At 41.2% G+C, this 23,089-nt stretch overlaps 2 protein-coding genes across 3 annotated transcripts in view; both read left to right on the forward strand.

The window, feature by feature from the left end:
* The window catches only part of LOC121933751 (vomeronasal type-2 receptor 26-like), a 24,970-nt gene extending 7,920 nt beyond the window's left edge, over positions 1 to 17,050 (forward strand). Inside the window, exons 2-5 of the mRNA XM_042473742.1 lie at positions 7,550 to 7,739; positions 9,756 to 10,047; positions 14,428 to 14,554; positions 16,152 to 17,050. Coding sequence (XP_042329676.1) covers positions 7,550 to 7,739; positions 9,756 to 10,047; positions 14,428 to 14,554; positions 16,152 to 17,050 — 1,508 coding nt within the window. The remainder of the gene's footprint in view (positions 1 to 7,549; positions 7,740 to 9,755; positions 10,048 to 14,427; positions 14,555 to 16,151) is intronic.
* LOC121935751 (zinc finger and SCAN domain-containing protein 23-like) overlaps positions 1 to 23,089 on the forward strand; it is a 482,958-nt gene that overhangs the window by 34,273 nt on the left and 425,596 nt on the right. The gene's annotated exons all lie outside the window — the stretch shown is intronic.

Here is a 23,089-nt window from a genome sequence, read left to right on the forward strand (position 1 = left end):
AAAAAATGGGTATAAATTAAAGCTGTACTGGCTTCTTGAGAGTTTATTCCATGAGCACACTGATCAGAAGTCAATGCTGAAATTCCTCCTTACAAATGTCAATTAACATACAACTTGATAATTAACAGTTCCCTGCCCTCAGGTTACAATCTAAAAAAAATACATAAACACAAAAGAAGGGAATAGCAATGGGGAGGGAATCAGGTCCAGCAGAATACTACTGGTTCTTCTCTACTTCTGAGGCCAGGGCAGTGGCAGTTGTAATGGAGGGAGGGCCATTCATCTGTCCCTGTGAGAGGCATGGTGGAGTTTGCCTGCCTCTTCTCTCCTTTCACCCAGATCAAGGCTGCTAGCCTAGTTATGCAAGCATTATAGACTCAGAGGTTTGTGTTAGGGCCATCACAAACTGTCTCTAGAATCTAGGAAGCTACAAGATCCCTTCTTTTATGATGTACATTTTATCTTTGCACAATGGGAGCCTAGCCACTGTGCAGTTGGATATGCAATCAGTGGCTTTTGAATCACCATCCACTATAACAATGGCATAGTGCAATTGTCACCTAACTCCACAAATGGTGCTTTATGCTATGCAGGTCTGATGTAGGATTTTGGGCCTATCTTTACTATTCAGTTTCAAATTTTCTAATAACAACTTTTTTTAAAAAAGTGATTAATTTGTTCCAGAATAGTGACTGGATTTCTGTTGATTACCTATCCTGGCATAAATTCATGTTCTGGCTGTATAAGTTATTCTTCAATTGTAAGAGGAAGTATCCAGGATTCCATACACAACAAGTCCCATACACACAGGAGGTCAGGATAGCAAAGGAAGTGTAAAGGTTGGATGGGTCATCATGGGTAGGGGAACCATCCAACCTTTGCACTCTTTGGTATCCTGACCTCCTGTATGGTTGGGGCTTTGGGATGCACTTTGGTGCGTTCAAGCTGAGGTTGTGCAGCCAGTGAAGTGCAAGCCCAAAGAAAGTACTCTGATTGACATTTATGCTCCATCAGCAGCAGAAAAGAGTTTCTTCATATTCATACTCATAGCAACATCTCTGGAGTGTCCTGAATGTATGAGGAGCTGGAGTAACCCTTGCCTCCAAATGGTCTGCTGCATACCACTAGGATGTTTATCTCATTTGGATTTGGGAGAGTAACAGTGGGGAGCAACATCTGTGGTTCCAACAAAAATGCTGATCAAGGAACTGTTGAAAGAATTGATATTTCATATCATTCCTGCCTGGATTGAAGCTATTAACTAATGATCAGTCCTGAAGAAGATTAGGCAGCTGAACAAACATGGAAGAAGGGCACAAATAGAAGCTACAATCAGCCCTCTGTATTCATGGATTCTGCATCTATGGATTCAACCATTCACGGCTTGAAATTATTCCAAAATGAAATCCAAAAGTAAGCTTGATTTGCTACTTTATGAAGGGACACCATTTTATTGTGCCATGCTATATAATTGGACTGAGCACCTATGGAGTTTGGTAGCTGTGGGAGGTCCAGTACCAAAACCAGTGGATGCCAAAGGCCCACTGTACTTCTTTGTTTTAAGCTAGAGGAGATAGAGAACAGGTTTTCATGAGATTTAATATTGTTTAATGTTGTTGAATCACTGTTGAAATTATTTTAAACGGCATGGGACTCTAGTCATGGCTGGGCCCTCCCTATCTATGGAGCAGTAAATCCAGTCTGGGTTTTATTCTCAATTTTATGGGAGCTACCGAAAGGGCTAAACTATCTGCCCAAAAATAAAGGACATGTTTAGAATCAAGTTCACGATAAAACCTAGTGACATGGAGGACATCAGAGTGAGGACCCCTCTAATTAAGATGAATTGTACATATATTCACACACAAGTATACACATACATTTGCACTCTCTCTCATACACATGTGTGTGCACTAAAAAGCGGCTGCTTGAATCCCCCGGGCTGGCCGCTTTGCCGGTGGGGGCCCGGCGATGCACGGGCCTTGACGCGCCCAGCATGTCTTGCTGGGGCACGCTGGCTCCCGATTGGCTGGCGGGGGGAGGGGGAGGGACTTCTGCCTCCCACGGTCACTCTGGGAGATGGAGGCCCCTCTATGGTCGCCCTGGTCCTCCAAGGCAACCGATTGGCTGGCTGCTCTTGGGGGCGGGCGACTCCCCTCCCGTCCCCCAGCGTTCAGGCTGGCCTATATAAGGCCACGTGGCGCTCTCTCCGGCACCATTTGCAGCTTGGCTCAGCTGCTGAGCAGAGCCCATATTCCTCAGGGAGGCGAGCATAGGGGACTCCTTTCCCCCTCCTGTTCCAGGCCGAGAGTCTTCGGCCTTGGCAGGAGCCAAGCGGGTGGGCTCACTGCCAGCTTTGTGGGCTTCCCCTCCCTTTTTATGCTTCCTCCTCCATTTTGCTGCCTGCCCTGCAGTGAGGCTTTTGGAACCTTGCTTTGCTTTCTATTTTCTGCTTTCCCAGGAGGGAGGACAGTATCTCTGGTCACATTCTCTCAGCCTATTTACTCATAGTTGTTTGTTTTTATGTTGAAAGACAATTAGCTGTTCAAGTCCATGGCTGCCTAGTGGTCACACTCTCTCAGCCTCCTTCAATTTTGAGTTTCATGCTGTTGACTATTGCTAACTTTGGTTGCCTGCTGCACCATGCCTAACAAATCGGTGCACATTAAGACATCCTCTGCATCAGCATGTGGTGGCCAAGCTGGACGTTCAGGGGAACACATGCGGTGCTTGCCCCAAATCTACCTCCACTGCCTCTCCTATAAACACTCCCATCCGAAGTGCTATAGATATTGCTGCATCCAGATTTCACATGCCAGGCCATCTTCAGTGGTGCCTCTGTTATCTGATTCAGCGATTACAGAATTGTCTCACTCCATTGCCGAGTGATTGCGAAAGCCACATCACCCAGCCACGCATCCTCAAGGCTTGCTTCACTTCCACCATCTGCCAATTCTTCAGCTCCAACCTCCAACCAACCACTTCCATCGGCTCAGGACAATAATTAAGCAGTAGCGTGGCCATCACTAGTCTGCCGTCCTCCAGCTCCACGACTCGTCATCATCGTCGTCCTCCAGTTCGGACGATGACAGTGATCAACAGATGGAGGCGACGCAAGAAGAAGCACAAGGCAAAGAAAAAACATTGACGGAATTGTTCCTCCCAACTGCTCAACATGTTCAAGATGCTGGCAGCGCAACCTTACCTACTGGCAGGGATCGGTTTTGGGTTGAACATGCCATGGTCCCAGGCTTGCCACATTGGGCATCAAGCGAAGCACCTGGCGACCCGATCTTGGGGTTTGGGTCGACCAGCAAGCAGAAGGATTGCCAGTTTGTGCACCTGGCGAGTGCCCTCCTGGCTCTCATCTCCCTCATAAGACTAGAAAGCTATTCTGAGGGTTGCTTTGTTGATGTTTTTAGTTTGGTTTCTCCTTCAGGTTATGATGCCTTAGCAGTCACCTCCTCCAAGGGAAGAAGAAAGGTCCCCCTGCTCCTCCGGTTGACCGTACTTTTGATAATTGGCTGGAGGGTTTCACCATTTTCAGGGCTGTCATTGCTATGGCTTTCCCTGAGAGGGTTTGACAGCTAGACAGCCATTTGCTTCATGTCCTGAGGGCAGAGAATTCGCAGGTGATGGGCAGCTATATCGCTTATGATACTGCTTTTCGGCAGCATGCATCCCAGAACTCCAAGGAGTATAGGATCAACTCCACTCTGAAATCTGGCTCTTAGAAGTGGCACCCAGCTGTGCCTAGAGCCCCTTTCCCTAGCTCTGCTCCTTCTGACCAACGGGCCTTATTGCCAGGATTTCAATGTTGGAAAATGTTGCCGCAACCAGTGCAGGTTCGAACACATTTGTGCTTCGTGCAAGGGGCCCCACGCCAGGCTGTCTTGCCCTCTTGTCCCTTCACCTTCTCTACCTCGGGTCGGATGCCCCGCCCTTCCTCCCAATGTGGGAGCTGATTGTGCTTCCAACTAGCCATTGCCTGGAGCCTTCGGCTAGGCCTGGCCTTTTGGCATCGCCATATTATGGTCAAGTTTTTGCTGTCAGTCTCATTTTGAGGATAACTGTCTCTGGTTCTCCTTGTCCCTGGTCCTGCCTTCCCTGGCAGTTGTGCATCTCGTTCCTTCCCCCCCCCCCTTGGTGGGCAGTCTGGGGCTGATCTTGCTGTTCAGGTGCTCTATTGTTTAGCCTGCTATTGCTGTTCAGCTAGCACACTTTTGTTACGCTGGCATTTCTATGTTTTGGAATATTTCCTTTTGCAGATTATTTTTTGCAGGCAGCATTCTCGGTGCATATGTTGCTGCATTGCTTGCATGGTAGGGTTGACGTAAGCGTTTCTGCGGAATGGCCTCTTGTGGCGGCAGTAGAGGTTCTTGATCTGGTAGGCATGGTCTATAAGGTGCGTAGCACTGTATTGGGAGTCCCTATGGGACACGGGAGCGATGTGGGCATGCGTTGTGGCATTGTGGGGGCCATAACATCACACCACTTCCAGTGACTAGGAGCTTGATTTCATATGCAATCAGCAGGTTGCATGGTTCTGAGAGGGCGTTAGATTAGCCCCTAGCTCATCCCGACGCCTTGCTCTATATGACATGCCATTTGTAGGATGATCCAGACCTCATGCTTTTGGCCAACCCTACCTTTGGTTGCTGATTTGCGTAAATAAAGTTGTGACTTTCCTCCACATGTGGCTTTGTTATTATTGTGGCACCGCCCTCACTGGCAAACAGAGAGAGAGAGAGAGAGAGATCTGGCCTTATAAGCTTCAAGATTATATTACAGTGGCGCCTCCGCATACGCGGTCTTTTTAGGCGGCTTTGAGCATAGGCGCTCAAAGCCGCCGGCGCACGCAGGGCAGAAGGGCAGCACGTCCCATTCAATTGAATGGGCGCGCGCACCGTGTTGCGCCTCGCGCGCCACCGCGTCGCTGTGCCGCCGTGCTCGAGCCCCATTGGAAACAATGGGGCTCGAGCATAGGCAGATTTTTTATACGCGGAGGGATCCGGAACAGATCCCCCGCATATAATAAGGTTCCACTGTACCTAAAAAATTATTCCTGTTAAGTAAATGAGTTAAACCTTGGCTCCTGAAGTCTACAAATGTTCCAAATGCTCCATATTTTTGTATCCATTAATTACAGTCATAGGGACATTTTCTCATAGAATCATAGAATCATAGAGTTGGAAGAGACTGCAAGGGCCATCCAGTCCAACCGCCTGCCATGCAGGAAATCTAAATCAAAGCATCCCCAACAGATGGCCACGGGCCTCTGTTTAAAGACCTCTAAACAGAGGCTAGATGGCCTTCTGTTGGGGATGCTTTGATTGAGATTTCCTGCATGGCAGGGAGTTGGACTGGCTGGCCCTTGCGGTCTCTTCAACTCTATGATTCTATGATTCTGTATTTTGCATGTTCAAATATTCACTCTTCAAGAAGTGTACTACAATTTACAAGGAACAAAAAACTGTACAACTATACAACTTGACACTACCAATTATATAGTCTCTAGCTTTAAAATTACAATATTTTTGTCTACAATGAAACTACAAATTCTGACAGAATTTTTTAGACATATTTATCTACCCAATATTCATTTCAGGGAGGTTATAAATTAAAAACCAACAACTAATATAAGAAACGTCAAAGATATCCAGGGTAGTATTTTATTTTAGTTCACCTTGAAAGCAAAAAACTCTCTTGGGAATTTTCAATTCTTTAATCTCTCTTTTGCAATCCCAAAACATTTGTGCATCACCTCAAGCATGAATTATTGTTATTATTCCCTGTGGGTTTAATTAGTAGACCAGCTTCATTACTGTGCTGGTAATATTATTTGTTCTCTAACTTTTATGCCCTCATATTATTTTCCATACTTTACTGAAAATGCTCCTTCGTGCCATCAAGTACGTGGAGAAAGAGAAGAATATGGACTACAGTCAACTGCTGTCCCTCAATGGGAATAAAGGAACTAAACACAAGCATTTAGGTTAAATAAGTGCCACTTTATTGACCTGTTAAACTATTAAATAATTTAAACACCCTTCTAAACTTTGTGAACCTTAAAATCACTCTGCTAGCTGAAGATCCTAGAACCTTAGTTTAAAAGGCCAGGGCTGACAACTTGCCTCTAATATACTGTGATGACAACCCTTTTTCCTAAGTAGGTGAACAAAGAACTGTCAACTGTGCACCATCAATAAAGGCCAACCATCCCAAAGACCCTGCTGTTGGCTGAACTATGTAAATTCCATCACCACTCTAAGGGGCAAAACAGACCTCCAAGAAGCGCCAGCATCGGGGTGGTCTGGGGACAGAGTGACTGCACTATGCACACCATGTCTCCACACCGATGCGGGCATCATGCCACCTGGCTGACTGCAAAGCACTTCTTTGGCATGGCGTTTAGATGCTGCACGTCAAAAGGAATGCCGAAAAATGCTGCAGTGGTGGCAAAGGCACCCTTTTCCCAGTGCAGAAAGGTTTGGGTAAAGATAGTCCTGTATGTCCAGGCATTAAAACTATTCCTAATTTTTAGTGGAAAGAAGGGTGAGGTGCAATTTTTCTATGGCATAGGCCCGATTAATATGGGCCTTTGCGGCACCCCCATCACGTGCTAGGGGTTGGCGAGGATGCATTGGCCTCACCCCAAGCATGTGACGGGGATGTCAAAATGGCGGAGCCCTGTACACATGGGCGCCGCCATTTTGATGCAATGAATGCTTAGCGTCCACACATCCCAGTGCCTTTGTGACACCGCAAGTGCACCATTAGTGCATTGAGGCGTCACAAAGGCACCACAAGAAGAACCCACTTTTTGCGGGTCCTTTTTGTTCCACAACAGAGCCGCGTAGTTTGTCTGCTGTGGCTCCCTCACGGAGTAAACCTGGGCGACGGGAGGCCGCCCTTTTTGGGCGGTCTGTATCCCGCCATAAGCACTTAAAGTACTTATTTTCCAGTCATGTCATGTTTCATTTCTGGAGAAAAACATTGTATCAAACTACTTACACTATTTCCAGAAATTTTCATGACTGTAAAAAAAAAAACCATCCATTTTCAACTTTTTTTCTCCTCCCTAGATAATTATAAAATGTTCATGTTTCCCTCCTATCCCAAGTAAGAAAAATGCAAGATGACACCTAATCAACTTGTTTTCTTCAACTGTTCTGCTGAATACTTTAGGGAGGTCATTGTAAAGCCTGTCATTAACTAAAATTACTATGATGTTCTGTTTTGTCAAAGAGTGGAATGGATTTTCAGTTACTAATCTCAAAGTGAGTAATGAAAATGAATATGAAAATAGTTATATATGCACCTCTGCCTTTCAAAGCTCAGGGAGACAAGCTGTAGATACGTCAAGCTGCTGGCAGTTTGTTTTAGGTTTTATCAGTATTGTCGTGCTGGAACTTGGTTACTCAAAACTGACTGCCATTAAATAATAATGAATTAAATTGAAACAGAGGACTTTGCTTTGAGAGAAAAGGATTCACTCCAATGGTTGCAATGCTATTTCTGTTCTTATGGCTACTGATGTTTTGGTTAGTGCTTCTGCCCCAAACTGAACGCCAGGCACATCCTCTTACTTGCCGTGTCCATGATCCCCTCCAGATCCCCCATGAATACTACCAGCAAGGTGACCTCATCATTGGAAGTATCACATCTCAGTTCTTCTCCTTCTTTGACACAATGATCTTTAACGAACACCCCAATTCAATGTTTATTGAAGACCCCATGTAAGGAATGCCTTGTTTTCAGGAGATGTCCATGAGCAGGTTAATACAATTCTTACAAGCAGAAAATAGGTTTTCGAAATAAATCTTCTTAATATTTTAATATCAGAAATATATAATTTTGCTGCTGCACATGCCTAGGTTGTTACAGAACATGCAGTGTGCATACTGATGGGTTGTTGTTGTTTTTCCTTACTGCATTATGCCTTTCTCTTACTCTTATCAGCTCTAAGGCTGAAAATTTTGTCCATCACATCACTTCTTGCTGTACTTTTCATAACTTTTGCCTGGTTGCTTTTTTTCTATATTTTCTGATGCACTCCTTCCATTTCTATTGCTGTGTAGATTACAATTAATTGTAGGCCTCAATCAACTAATTGTAGTTCTCAAATTGCAATCACTTCATATTATTTGAATCTAAAATGGTATCTACATTTCTTCAGAATTTGTATATTTACACTATATTCTGCTTATGGTTTCTTTACCTTTTTATCATTATTATTATTATTATTGCCCTTTTATTATTGTTTGTGTTTTTCCAATTTTAAATATCTATAATATTATTTTATTGATACAGAGCTATTGCTAGAACTGTGTCCTGAAGGCAGCGATTAATACAATGCTGTGCAAGCATGCGCAGGGCAATATAGTGTCATAGTACGACTGAGGAGATCAGATTTAAATATCTACTCATACACTAAGTAGGATAATCTTGAGCATATTACATTATCTCAGTCTCTACTTCATGGAGACATTATGGGGCTAAATTTTAGATACTAAATTTAGCTGTTTTAGCTGGTGGAAAGAAGCTGCCTTGAGCTCATTTTTAAAAGTGTGGGATATAAACCCAACAAATAAACTATCAAAGGTAAATTGGATCTATCAATTGTTCCATCCATCCATCTCTATTTGTCTGTCTGTCCATATAAACTTGGTTTTGTTTTGTCTGGTTTTGTCAAGTTGTAGGTAGTTCAGTCATTTCTTTCTGTCAATGAGGCAAGATCATGAGGTTGATTATGAAAAGAATACATTCGTGAATTGTAATATTTTAATGATAAAATATGGGCTTAAACACTAGACTGAGATCATTATTCATTCTCTTTCTATCAGACATTTCCTTTTTCTGGAAAGGAATCACAAAAACAAAGGCAGGACTTTTCAGTACTACATTGTTGATTTTCAAAGTTCATGCTTGCATTTCTTCTTTTTTGTATGTTTGAAGGACAAACTTAATTTAAAGCTCCACTATAAGCCCTTTATTCTGTGTAGATTTAGCTTTAGAAATAAGACAAATATGTCAGAGGAAATCATTCTCACTCTTTGATTTATGATATATAGTTGCGGCATTTTGTTTCATCATAGACGCCAAACACCTCACACTATTCAAATATAATTAAAGCCATGTCTTATATTTTTGTCTACAAACTGAAGAGGGTTTCTTCAACCTGTAACTGCCTGGATGAGTTATCCTTAGTAAATTTATAAATTTCCTTTATAAATGTTGTTCCCTGCAGTGCTTTCTCAATCTTTTTAAACGTAAATATTTCTAAACTAATTACTACTTATTTTTTAAAAAATTGGAAATGATAATTGATTTAACTCTCTTGTCCAGTCTACATACTAGACTTGTGCTAACCTGATTATTAACATGCTGTGAAGGAGTTAAAGGGAATTTCTGAAAAGTTGTCTTGCTTTCTCAAAAAGAGGATATGCATGGATTTTCATATAGGCAAGTTATAAAAGTTTTTAAAAACAAAAATGAAGGTGTTATTTTTGAAGAACAAGGAGAACATGTCCCATAGTTTGTCCATCATTGTATTTGTTGGATGTGCAGACACACCTGCTTGAGACAAAAAACAACTTAGCTTTGTTTCATTTCATAGGACAATAGAAGGCTTTGAAATCACTGGAAACTGGAAAGCATATTGCAAACTACTAAAAGATCTACTGAAACAACCTAATTTATCATCTGCATTCCACTGCAATATCCATAAACTGCAACCTCTGTTTTTATTTCAGAGTAGTCATTAAGAATTACCAGCATGTCCTTGCCTTCATGTTTGCCATGAAAGAGCTCAATGAAAATCCTCGAATTTTACCCAATATCACACTGGGATTCCACATCCATGACAGCTACTTTAATGTAAAGATGACTTATCGGACCACCCTGAACCTTCTTTTTTGTCTGAAAAGGATTGTACTAAACTACAAATGTGACACACAGAAGAATTTGATAGCTGTCATTGGGGGACTTGACTCGGAAACCTCACTCAATATGGCTACTCTCTTAGGCATCTATAAGGTCCCACAGGTAGACTATGTATATGAAGGATAAGGCTTTCATAACACTGATACACCTTCCTTTCCGGTATTCTCAGTACTGCTGTGAGAAGCAGCTGGAGGGGCAAGCCTAAACCCACCAAATGATTTTTCCTTCATTCCCCAAATTTCTAGCATTGTAGAGAGTGAAGATATAACCACATGACCCTCAGTTTCACTGCAATAGGGTTAGTAAAAGAAAACAGAAACATGTTGGTTTGGGAGCATTCATTATCACATATCTCTGCAATAGAACGATTAGGATATTTTTGCCATGCACTCTAAATGCTCAAATTCAAAGTTTTAAGTTACTACAATGGTAGAAATTTGAGAATTTATTTTTATTTTTATTTTTATTTTTTGGAGGGAAGAATTCTTATTCCCAGTGCCCTCATTTTGCCTTCCCATAGTTGTACCCATGGAGCAGCCTGTAAGCTCATGTGAAGGAGAAATAAAGAGAAAAGGGAAGGAGGTGGTAAAAGAGAAAAGGGAAAGTGGTGTGTCTGCTTTTAAAGTGTGTGTATGCATGTGTTCCAAAAAGTAAAGAATATTTTTCATTCTCTTTTCCATTTTCCCCCTTATGCCTCTGATTCCCAAGTAGGTGGATCCCACCCATCCACCTACCTTCCCCTATCCCTGGTTACAAGACGTTAGCTATCTGATATATTTTCATCTCTATTAATGCTCAGGCATGAAAACCCCAATGGTCACACTCTATCAGCCTCAGAGGAAGGCAAAGGCAAACTCCCTCAGAACAAATCTTGCCATAAGTACGAAACTACTCAAAGACACACAACAACAATGTGCCGATGCGGTTCTTTCTACTCTTAAAAAAATACAATCAAAAAGATTGTAGATACAATCAAAAGATGCAATCAAAAAGAGGAAATGAGAAGAAAGAAGGAGAAATGCATCCGTAAGCATACATAACATCAGCTCCAATTTTAACAATACATTTGTTTTCACATAGGTCTCTCATTATTCGTTTGGTCCTATGCTGAATGTGAAAGTGCACTTCCCTTTTATCTACCGGGTAGTCCCTAATGAACGAAATCAATACAGTGGAATTGTTGAACTACTTAAGCATTTCCAATGGACATGGGTTGGGATCATCACGTTGGATGATGACAAAGGAGATGATTTTGTGCAAACTTTGATACCAATGCTTTCTCAAGAGGGAATCTGTGTAGCTTTCACAGACAGAATGCCTCCCCTAACAGACTTTTCTCAACTGCATGATGCGTATTTGCTGACAGAAAAAAAACTCCAACTTTTCAGGGAGGACAAAGCAAAGGCACTTGTTGTTTATGCAGAAACACACTCCATTTTGGGTCTGAAATATCTGCTGGTACAAACAGGGAATATGACAGAGAATCTAGACAGAGTCTGGATTATGACGGCCCAGTGGGACTTCCCAGCACTACAGTTTCACAGGAACTGGGATACCCAAGTCTTCCAGGGAGCTGTCTTTTGCAGTTCACTCCAGTGAGGTGTTGGGTTTCCAAAATTACCTTCTGACTGTACATGCACACTCACAAAGTGGAGACCATTTCATCAGGCATTTTTGGGAGCAGGCTTTTGACTGTTTATATTCAAACTCCAATGAATATGGAGAAGGCAGTGGAACTTGCACTGGGGAAGAAAAATTGCAAAGCCTTTCTGGACCCTTTTTTGAAATGACCATGACTCCTCAAAGCTATAGTATATACACTGCTGTCTATATTGTGGCACATGCTTTGCAGGCCATGTTCTCACTGAATTCCAAGCACAGGCAGGTGAAACCACTTTCAGCTCCACAACCTTGGCAGGTATGATTTTACAACCAAAGCAGCTCTGCTGCCATGTAAAGTAAAATGTAGTATACCATTCTGTTCAAAAAATCCACAGATTTAGGATACCATTCTGTTCAGATTGAGGATCAGTGTCTGTACTATAAATAACCAGAATTTAAAATGATGACTCATTTGTAAATAATTACTTTTCCTTTTCCCAATGGCAAAGGTATAAGTAGGTTATATCTGATTCTTAATAGTTTATGCAGTTTGGGCTCATAATATATAAACAGCCATCTTTTGAGTATGGAAATTCCCAATTCATTACTCTCATCACTGGAAGCCTGTTCCATAAGCATTCTGCATCTGAAAAGCAATAGTGCCTTTGTAGAACAGGAAATCCTCATTGGTGACCACTAGACTGTGGAATACCTTCTCCACTATGGATGTTCATTTGTCTGCTGCATGGCTTATATTACAACTTTAGAATACTATTATTTCAGAGGGCTTATAGATCTGTGCAGATGGAAACATAGGATGACAATATTTTATTTGAAAGATAAATGAGGTAAATACGTAAATGAGAGAGGGAGACACAGATAGACCTCCATGTAGTTTTGGGAAGGTTGTTTTTATTTCTTCAGTTATAGCTTCATTCTTTCTTTTCATGTTTTTTTTTGGTGGGGGGGAGGGTTATGATCACAACCTAAAATGAATTTTCAGCAGGTATTTAAGCTAACAAGTACAGTGGCCCCTCTGTTTAAAGTTAATGGTGAATGTGCCCATGACACATGCACATGGCCATTCAAAGCTATGGGCCTTGAATATATGTGAATTTTCAAATTCACCGGGGGGGGGGGGGGTGGGAATGGATGCCCTGCAAGTTTGGAGAGAGGACTGTAATTACCTTTGACAATTGTCTTATGCTGGTTCTAGTTTAGACTGATATCCCCTCTGATTTTTATTTTATTTTTTTGTAAAAATCTATCTGAAATTATGTTTTATCTTTTGTTCTGCTCTTGCTATTACTGAGCTACATGGTGGATGCTGGTGGGTAAAAAGAGGAGACACCAATGAAAAAGTTGATAAATAAATCTCAGAGTGAAGGGATATGTCTACATATATTAATATATCCCTGCAGTTCCATGCCTTTAAGACAGCTGTTTACACTTTCTCCTGTAGCTTCATCCTTTCATGAGAAGAATTTCATTTAACAATAGTGCTGGGGATCAGATGTCTTTGGATGATAATGGGGAAATGCAAAGTGGATTGGATATTATAAACTGGGTTACTTTCCCAAACAAATCTTTCTCAAGAGTGAAAGTAGGAAGGTTTGATCCATGGGCCTCACAAGACAGGGAATTCTGCATTGATGATGAGATTATCACATGGTACCACACATTCAGTCAGGTAGGGTATGAACATTGGTTTGAAGGATAAACCTGTGTGGATGAGTGTTCCAGCATCAATCAGAGGCACAGCTATTTATTTGTGTTCTATTTATTTAATTAATTAATTTCTATCATTTCTACTTTCTGTCCTTCCTGTGCAACATTGGACCTAGATTTGCACACATGCAATTTTTTTTTCTGTGAAGGCAGCCTTATTTGTAAATATTTAGGGCCATATAAAGAACAACCCCTATAATTTTCATGCTTTTATCAGAAGAGGAACAACAGCTTCATTTTTCTACTGCTAAAAGTGAAAGGTTTGGGACAAGAAAATCAACATGGTTTTGCCTCTATTCTCCTTGGAATCATCTCGCCAACATGAGAACTCTCTCTTTTTTGTCACTGTCACTTGAACATTGGTTTGAAGGTTAAACCTGTGTGGACAACAACGAGGGATTGTTGTCATTGTTATGTACCTCCAGTTCAATTCTGAGTTATAGCAACAATACCATACAGTTTCCTTGACAGGATTTATTCAAAAGAAATTTGCCATTACCTTCCTCTTAGACTGAGAGAATGGGACTTGCCCAAGATCACAAACTGAGTTTTCATGGCTGAGTAGGGATTCAAACTCTCATCTTTCAGAGTGCTAGTCAAACACTCATGTAGTTAAAAGGCTTTATCCATGATCCATTTGAATTGCAGAACTACTAGGCATTTCCCAAGACATATCAGTTTGCCTTGCATGTAGAATGAACTCCTGGATCTCTGATTCCATTGGCTTTATCTCTGGAGTTTATCACATGGGAGGAACTTCTCTTAATTTCGAATGAAAAGAAAATGGGGCCAGAACGCATTCACGTGAATTCGCTAGTTCAGCGAATTTACATGAATTCGAATTGCGTTCAAACTGACTTGCCATTGCCCGAAAATAGCTTGCCATTGCCCAAAATTACATGTGATCACCTCTCACGTAATAATGTGAAACCCCATGATTGCATCCAGACTGACTTCCCATTGCCTGAAATTGTCTGTGGTAGTCTATCATGCAATAAAGTTAAACCCCATGATTACGTTCGGATTGCCATTGGATTATACTTCCAATTTCCCTTGTCTAATAACGTCCTCTGAGACTTCCTGTGAGAACTGTATTTCCCAGGTATTTACAAAGCAGGATCTCAACTTCTCCTTCCTTGTATTTATGAACAGATGCCACCCTCTTCAGTATGTAATGATAAATGCAATTTGGGTTCTGTTAAGAAGAAAAACGATGCGACGCAATTCTGTTGCTATGATTGCAATCTATGTCCAGAAGGGCAGATTTCTAACCAAAGTGGTAAGTGACAAAGCACATCATCATAAAATTAAAACCACTCATAGGGTAGTCCTATCGATGTCTACTGAGAAATAAGCTCCACTGCATTTAATGAGATGGTAGCCTAAGAATATATACAGTAGTTTAGTTCAAACTGCATAATCTCTTCCAAAGCTAAATTGAGAGAAAGATTATTTGCATGAAACCAGAGAAATCAAAAATATGCCCTGGAACACATAATATTTGCTCATTTTTTATTCCTTATAGAATACTTGGTAATAAACACACATTTTTGAAAAAGTGATCTTTTTTCAAAGAAAACTAAAGCCAGATAGTGCTGGAGACTGGAATGAGTTAGCAAAACATTCACTATATGTTATTCACATATCAGGAGCTTTTTGTTTGTTTTTTGCCTATGGTGTATGGAGGCCTTGCCTTCCAATAAAATACTATACTATTTTGCCAGTTTGCATATTCCCTAGAAAACTCCTATCCCTCAGTCCTTTCTTTTAGTAAATGGATGCTAGATGAGCTAAAGATGGGATCAATTTATATTAAATTATATCAGCTTCACAGTTTGCCAGATTATTACTGGACCAATTCAACATGCCGGGCCAAGATATCTGAAAGATTGCTTGCAGCAATGTGAGCCTGCCTAGTCCTTAAGATCTTCCATGGAAGACTTGGTCTCAGTCTTTTCAGAGGTGGCTTTGTTATTGTGGAACTGTTTCTCTTTGGACGTTAGAAAATATGCAGGGACAGCTGTGTTGGCCATTTAGCAAATTCAAACAAAAACCTACCAAACAGTGATACCTTTATTGACCAACCAAAATGCACAATATATTTGCAAGAAATACATTGTGCATTTCAGTTGGCCAATAAAGGTATCACTGCTTGGGGGATCTTTGGAAGTTAGTTTGGCTTTCATATCAGTTAGTTTAAATGGGTTTGGGTGAGAATGTTGTCAACTTTTCTCTCAAGATTGCTGCTGCAATTTTACTGCAAAGTGATTTAAATACTTAAAATAAATTAATGGAGCTCAACAGTTGGGCACTTTGCAATGGCCTGGGCCTGAACAAGGAGTGCACAGGGGCTGAGAGTTTACATGCTCAGCAATCCTACAGTGTACCCTGGGTGCCATCTTGGCTTACCCCTGTACAGACGAGGTGTGCAACGATGACGTCCGCATGGTGCGGCACCCAAGCAGCCTTCTGCCGCATGGACTTCATCATCGCACCAGTGGTTTTGTACAATGAGGGTCTGCATGTAAAACGTTTTTCACACAAAAACACAATTTTCACACAAAAACACTGCTTCCAAAAACAAACTTTTTAATGAAAAATTGCACTAAACCCATTAATTTATACAAAAGCATGTGTTTTTGAAAAGCTATTTTAATGCCATAATGTGGGTTTGGCACAAAAAGCATAATTTTGTAACAAAATGTGTTATTCTGAAGAGATAATCTCCCAAAGCACTTTGAGAAATATTGATTTTTGTCCACAACAAGTAGAAAACTGCATAAATTGTTCATTTTCCCATGCATATGTGAAACATTTGAATGCTTACATCCCTATTCCTGTATAAGATGTATCTTTATTTCATCTTTTCTTTTTAGACATGACCACATGTGACCACTGCCCAGAAGATCAATATCCAAATAGCAGTCAAGACCAATGCCTTCCCAAGATTTTAAACTTTTTGCTGTATAGAGAAACATTGAGCATCAGTGTAGCTTTTATAATTTTTTCATTTTCTGTGATCACAACTTTGGTGCTATTGCTATTCATTAAGTACCGGAACACTCCTATCATCAAAGCCAACAATCGCGATCTCACCTACACTCTTCTCATTGCACTGTTCCTCTGCTTCCTCTGTCCATTGCTTTTCATTGGCCGGCCCCAGAAAATAAACTGCCTCCTACGGCAAATGGCTTTTGGAATCATCTTCTCGGTGGCTATTTCTTCTGTGTTAGCAAAAACCATTACAGTGATATTAGCATTCATGGCTACAAAGCCAGGATCCAAGATAAGGAACTGGATGGGGAAAAGGCTGGCAATTTGTATTGTACTCTTCTGTTCCCTTACTCAAGGAGGAATTTGTACTGTGTGGCTCTGTATCGCTCCTCCATTCCCAAATTTTGACATGCACTCGTTACCTGAAGAAATAGTGATAGAGTGCAATGAAGGATCTCCTCTTATGTTTTATTGTGTTCTAGGATACCTGGGACTTCTGGCTTTTGTCAGTTTTGTGGTAGCTTTCTTTGCTAGGAAGTTGCCTGATACTTTTAATGAAGCCAAATTCATCACTTTCAGTATGTTAGTATTTTGCAGTGTGTGGTTGTCCTTTGTGCCAACCTATCTGAGCACAAAGGGAAAATACATGGTGGTTGTGGAGATCTTCTCTATCTTGTCATCTAGTGCTGGTTTACTGGTCTGTATCTTTTTCCCTAAATGTTATATAATTGCCTTCAGGCCTGAGTTAAACAGCAAGGAATATTTGGCAAGGAGAAATTGAGGTTTGTTATATGGGTTGCATGATTAATAGTCCCTCTTTGTTTGACTGGAATTTTGAAGAAGCAATAGAATTAGGAATATTTTATCATTTAATAAAAAAAACAGATGTTTTATGTATTATCTTACACAACTGTTGCTTTGACCCTAATATCAGTAAGGAGATAAAGGCAAGAATGACTGCAGGCATTGTTGTCCTACATCAATCCATCTTGCACTATAGCTGCTGTCTTTTGTTATTGCTGCTATAAGAAACAATATGTCTACTCCATGTAGTTATTAGAAGTCAGAGGTATTCAATACAATGGTAGGAATGATTATGCAAAGAGTTTATGTTGATGAGTGACAAGAATAAAAATAATTTTCTCATCCTTTTACTCATCTGTGTATGAGAGAGATTTACTATCTGAGACATCCCTCCTTCTCCTCTTCCTTCCTACTCTTTCCTTCAAACAAGATGAAGAGTACATCTATAGTGTAAAAATCATGCAGTCTGACAACACTTTAACCACCATTGCTCCATCCTACAGGATCCTAGAATTTGTGGTTTTGTGAGACATGAGCATTCATTGGCAGAGAAGGCTAAAGACCTTATAAATCTACAGATCCCAGGATTCCATGTGATGGAACTACAGCACTTAAAATGGTGTCAAACTGCATTACTTCTACAGTGTTGATGCATCCTAAGCCACCACCATTATCAGTGATCTAGCTGCAGATGGAAATCTGATTTCTTAGGACTTTTCAAATGAGGCCCAAAGTTTCCCAAAGGAACAATGTTTAAGGAGATAATTGCCATGGGTATTCCTGGGATAAAAAGACAGCTGCCCCATGAAAAAAATCATAAAATGTGGCAAGACTTTCAGATCTGAGTGGGACTGCTGACCCCATTGGGTAAAGTGCAACGTGGCTTGCCACTTAGTGCATTGGTCTCCTTATAACTGGTTGTCTAAAGCCTAAGGTGATGCAGTAGAAGTGGAAGGATGAAGCTACTGACACTTAGTAAAAGCCAAAAGCTTCCCAGTTTCCTTGTGTTGCACATTGCCTAACAAGTGGAAATGTAGTCTGGCATCCTGCTCAATATTTGTTGGATCATAAATCTGTATTACGATTTTATAACAATCTAACATGACACCAAGATCATACTTCTAAGGACCAACAGCACCCCAACCAGAGAGTTTTGGAGGTGCTGCATATTAGAATGCTGGGAAATGCATTCGCCCAATTTGCAGGGTGCATTGAGAGAAGCAGTTGCACCAAGACCTGAAGGTGTTTTTCTAACTGCCTGCCTCAACATGATTTGTGACCAATAGAGTTCTGGAGTCATCATTTCCCAGTATCCTGATCTGCATTGATTCTGGATCCCTTCAATTGGGACACTATGTGGTTTAAATGGTAGGTTTTAGGGAGAAAGCATAAGCAGAAGTAGCTACAATGATAGAGCTTCATTATCATAGCTACAGTGCCAAGACAGGATCTCAGCCATGATTTTTATGTGCTAGATAAGTTTCACTTCAACCAACACTGTGGATGGTATCTTCTTGATGAATTTACAGTGGCATAAGTTGGAACAGGAATTACCAGTAGCTTTATACCAGGGATGGGATCACTGAGTTTTTTGGGAGCAATTCCTCCACTTTGATGCCGCTGTGGGCCATCTCTGTTCTTCCCATCATCTGACAGAAAGAAGTTCAACAACAGTGCCAAAGTGGTGGACACTTCCTTCCAAATGTCATTCTGTTTGTTTAGCCTTCCTGAGTGATATTTCATGTCCTCTTGCCTGCAGCAGATATAGATGTTGCACACTTTTGCTTGTGTACCCATCTGGAATTTGCAGAGAAATCCCAGTTGAGAATTGAGTTCACAGAAAGTTTGTAGTTAATGATGTTTTTTCTTTAATGAAAAATTAGGGATTTAAGATATCCCCACTTTAATAAGTAATTATATTGAGTCAGCAACCATGTAGCACACAGTTCCCATGAGCATGTTTCATTGGAATATTTGTCTAGCTTGAAACATTAGCGATTTGGACTTGAAGGAAACAGAGGTACAACAGCTACTGAAGTTGGTACAAGGTGATTTAACGACATTCTAGTGTTTCAAGATCTCCTCCACAATGAGGATCCAGAATGGTTTATTTTTTTGCAATGAAACAAGACTATTGAACAGGTAAGAAATAAAGAAAGGTTTATTGCATAGTTGTTATTATTTCCTAATTTTTCACAAACATATAGTTATGTTGTGGAATTCATTCCCACAAAATGTAATTTTGGCTGACAAGTTGGCTTTAGAAAGAAGCAGAAGCAAATTCACAGGTTCTCCATCAGTAAGTATTTATCAGAATGGCTATATAGCACCTGAAGTACCAGAGGCAATATGCCTACCTGTATCAGTTGATGGCAAACATGAAACTAAACATGTAGTAGCACTGAAGTGTTGCTGCCACACTTAAGAAACTTATTGGTCACTGTCGGAACAGAATGTTGTAGAAGATAGGTCTTTTGTCTGATCCTGCATGGTTCTGATGACCTCAGGTATCTGTGTAACTCAGAAATACCTAATGGTCAAAATCCTATTGGGTAGTGAAGAAAGTGTGACCTAGAGTTACACACTCATGATTTTTGTGCATTTTAGTTGGCCAATAAAGTTATCACTGGTTTGTGGGTTTTGGAGGTTAGGGATTGAGATGGGATTCACTGCCATCACACATATTTGGAATATTGGTCAGACCACCTGAGAGTTTTTAAGTCTAGTGGGAGTTTAAGGTGGAAGCTTGAAGGACTGAATGTCTGACAGAAGGGAAGAGGAAGGTTAGAGTTCAGGACTACACAGAGCTAAGCAAAGACATCCCCCCTGCCGCCAATAAAATTTTCCTTCAGTGTCCAAATTTGTCTTACTCCCTGAAATGCTAGACATTTGAGGAATAAAAGAAAATTTAATGGGGTTGGAGGGACAGAATTCTTAGGACGCCCTGCATACCTAAACTCCTGATTCAGAGAGAATTTCAAATTGATCCAACGTGTATTCTTGATAGAAAGTAGTAAGCCAATATTCATCCTTAGGCTATAAAGAAACCTGTAATAAACAAGCCATTGTTTCACTTCTGCCCAGATAGTGTATCTCTGTGACTCAGCCACACATAAAGGAGAACCCTGAAGCACATACATACTTGTCCATGTTTGAAGCCACTTTAGGAAAATTAAACAGAAACTCATGGAAGGATTTAGCAGAGAGGAGAAATTGGGTGACAAGAGCCCTCTATTCAGTCCTAAGAGATTAACCTGGAAAGCAGTTTCCATCACACATGGCTTTAACAAAATAATAAAAACAGCAGGAAGAATATGGTTAAGAAGGGACATAGGGAGTTGCTTTAGATGTGCCAGACCATTGGTCCATCTAGCTCAGTCTTCTTTATACTTTATCCTAGCACTTTTACTTCTACAACTATGGAGATTATCACACGGGAGGGACAGAGTCCTTCTGTTGTCCTTATGCCATCCTTAAACTCAGTTAATCACACAATCAGGGGCCAAAGATGATCACACCCCTGCACACTTCTTCCATCCTTATCCCATGGGTAAAGTGTCATGGAACCATTTCTACACACTTCTTCCATTGGTAAAGTGTCATGGAGCTATCATTTGGTATTAACAAGATCTCTCGTTAATACAAAGTGACAGCTCCATGACACTTTACTGATGGAGGAAGTGCACACTTTACCCATGGGAGAAGGACAGGAGAAGCACACAGGAGTGTGATCCCCAATCAGGCGGTTATCTGAGTTTAAGGACAGGAGAAGGACACTGTCTCTCCTGTATGATAATCTCCAAAAAGAAAAAACAATCTGTTGCCTGTCTTTCACAATGTAAGCCATCAACTGTCTCTAGTTAAATTTATTCATGCTAATGGCAGACAGGTGGGTATGCTTTATCCCTCTCACCTCTCCACTAGAAAAGAAAGAAGAAAATTTCATCTCCTCGGGTAAGCTGTGAAGGCACTATGCCATTTGGCTTCTTGGTTTTACTTACTTAATTTCTTACTTAACGTATTTATACCCTGTTCTTCAGCCAAAAAGGCTATGTTTACAAGTTATTAATTTGATAATTCCCTACCCTCAGGTTTACAATCTAAAGGCATAACACACAAGAAAAGTAGCAGGGAATTAAGTAGCAGAGGGAATTAATTCCAAAAGATACTGGCTGCTCCTGTCTCCCTCAGAGGTCAGAACAGTGGCAGTTGGAAAGCAGAGAGGGCCATTCACCAGCCAATGGGCCCAATACAGGATGGAGCTGTGCCTGGCCACTCTTGTCGCCTTCAGAGTCCAGAGCAGAGGCCAGGTTAGAACAGAGACAGGGCCTCTCTCCAGATGCTGTGCCAGTTCATGATGGACCTGTGTTAGGCAGTAATTCTCATGCTCAGAGGCCAGAGTAATGGCAATTGGAAAGCACAGAAGATCTCTCAACAACCACTGGGCCAAGACATGGTGGAGCTGTGTCTGACTTCTCTTTTGTCCTTCAGAAGCCAGAGCAATGGCATTTGGAAGATGGAAGAAGTGCCTCTCATCAGCCTCTGTAAAAAACCCTTTCCTGCAGGCAAAGGGAAGGCGTCCTTTGAGGCAGAGTTGTCACTACTGGGTTCCACACTGAAGAGACAACATTAGAGAGAGCTGCTATTTTACAGTGTTATGAAGTCTGCCTTGCTGGAAAGAAAGAAGAAGAGTGTAATCTCAGGTTTTCATTATACAGTTACCTGTCTGTTTTGTCAGTATTTTCATCAGTTATGAAAATCCATCAGTGATACCATCAGTTGTGGTTATTGTTTTATGGTGTAAGTTTCTGAAAAGGGAAGGAAGATGAAGGGAAACAAAGTGTTCCTTGGAACAACAGGAGAAACTGTATTATGGGAGTAGGGAACACAACAAGGTATAGGTTGCTCCAAAACTGTTTCCCATTTCATGGAATCCAGAGTAGCCTTGATCAAACTCTCTTTGAGTTGATAAGTACTTCTGCTGAATGCAAAGTTGGTGAATGGGGGGAGCAATAGCCATTCAAGTTCTGATCTTGAATGAGCATGCCGACCTGACTTGTAGAATTGATACTGCATTGGATGAGATGAAGTAAATCTCAATGAGTTTTAATTACCTATATTCTCTATTGTAGAACACAAGATAATAGGGATAGATGGAGTAGCAGTGGTGTACTGTGATTCTATCCTCCTGATCTAATGATCCATCCTGAAATCTTCCACTTTTGAGTGTGTCCATGTGAAGGTAAGTATTTGGAACAGAATAGAGATTCTGCTGCTGGAATGCTCACCCTAGTGCCCAACAGTCTCTCTTCCTGAGATAGCCAGAGCAGTCTTTGGTATGATGTTGAAATCCCCTGGCTTGTTTTTCTCAGAGGCTTTAATATAAACTCTGAGGCCACACTCTCAGGATTTCATGGCCTCCATGCTGGTTCTATCCCATTTTAGTATCTGGCTCAATCCTGGTCTGTCCGGTCCCTCCAGCAAGGCATACTTTGGATCTGGTTTTCTGTAGCAGATAAGAGCCCAAAACAAACGGGGAGAAATGAGTGGCTTCCAGCCACTCTGGGGGCAGCCAGGGCAGCCAGAAGCAGTGTGGAGAGCATGCCCAGTCAGGAAAAGCTGGCCACAAAAGGAGTGGCAAAACATTGTTCCTTGCTGGTATCTTGTTTAGGACCGGGCTTCTGTAGCCTTGGTTCTGTGTGTCTCAGGGCTCATGCGTGGCTGGAAGGGCCAGAGGCCACTCCAGGCCACCCATCTGCTTGAGGTCCATATCATGTTGATGTGAGTGTGGAGGAATTTTCTGTATTTACTTTATTGGGGAAAGATATATGGTGAGGTTTTAGAGATTCTGAGACTCAAAGCCTATGCATGGGCAGGAGACCTGTTAAGATGGTCTGCTCTAGAAAAAAGATAGATCACATTTGTTTCCTGGTGTCTCTTTGGGAATATCCTGCTTCATTAGCTTCATTATTCTGCTGAAACCATGTCTGACCTCTAGAATGCCTCTAGCATGTGA

The sequence above is a fragment of the Sceloporus undulatus genome, chromosome 6 (assembly GCF_019175285.1).
Source record: "Sceloporus undulatus isolate JIND9_A2432 ecotype Alabama chromosome 6, SceUnd_v1.1, whole genome shotgun sequence".
Taxonomy (NCBI): domain Eukaryota; kingdom Metazoa; phylum Chordata; class Lepidosauria; order Squamata; family Phrynosomatidae; genus Sceloporus; species Sceloporus undulatus.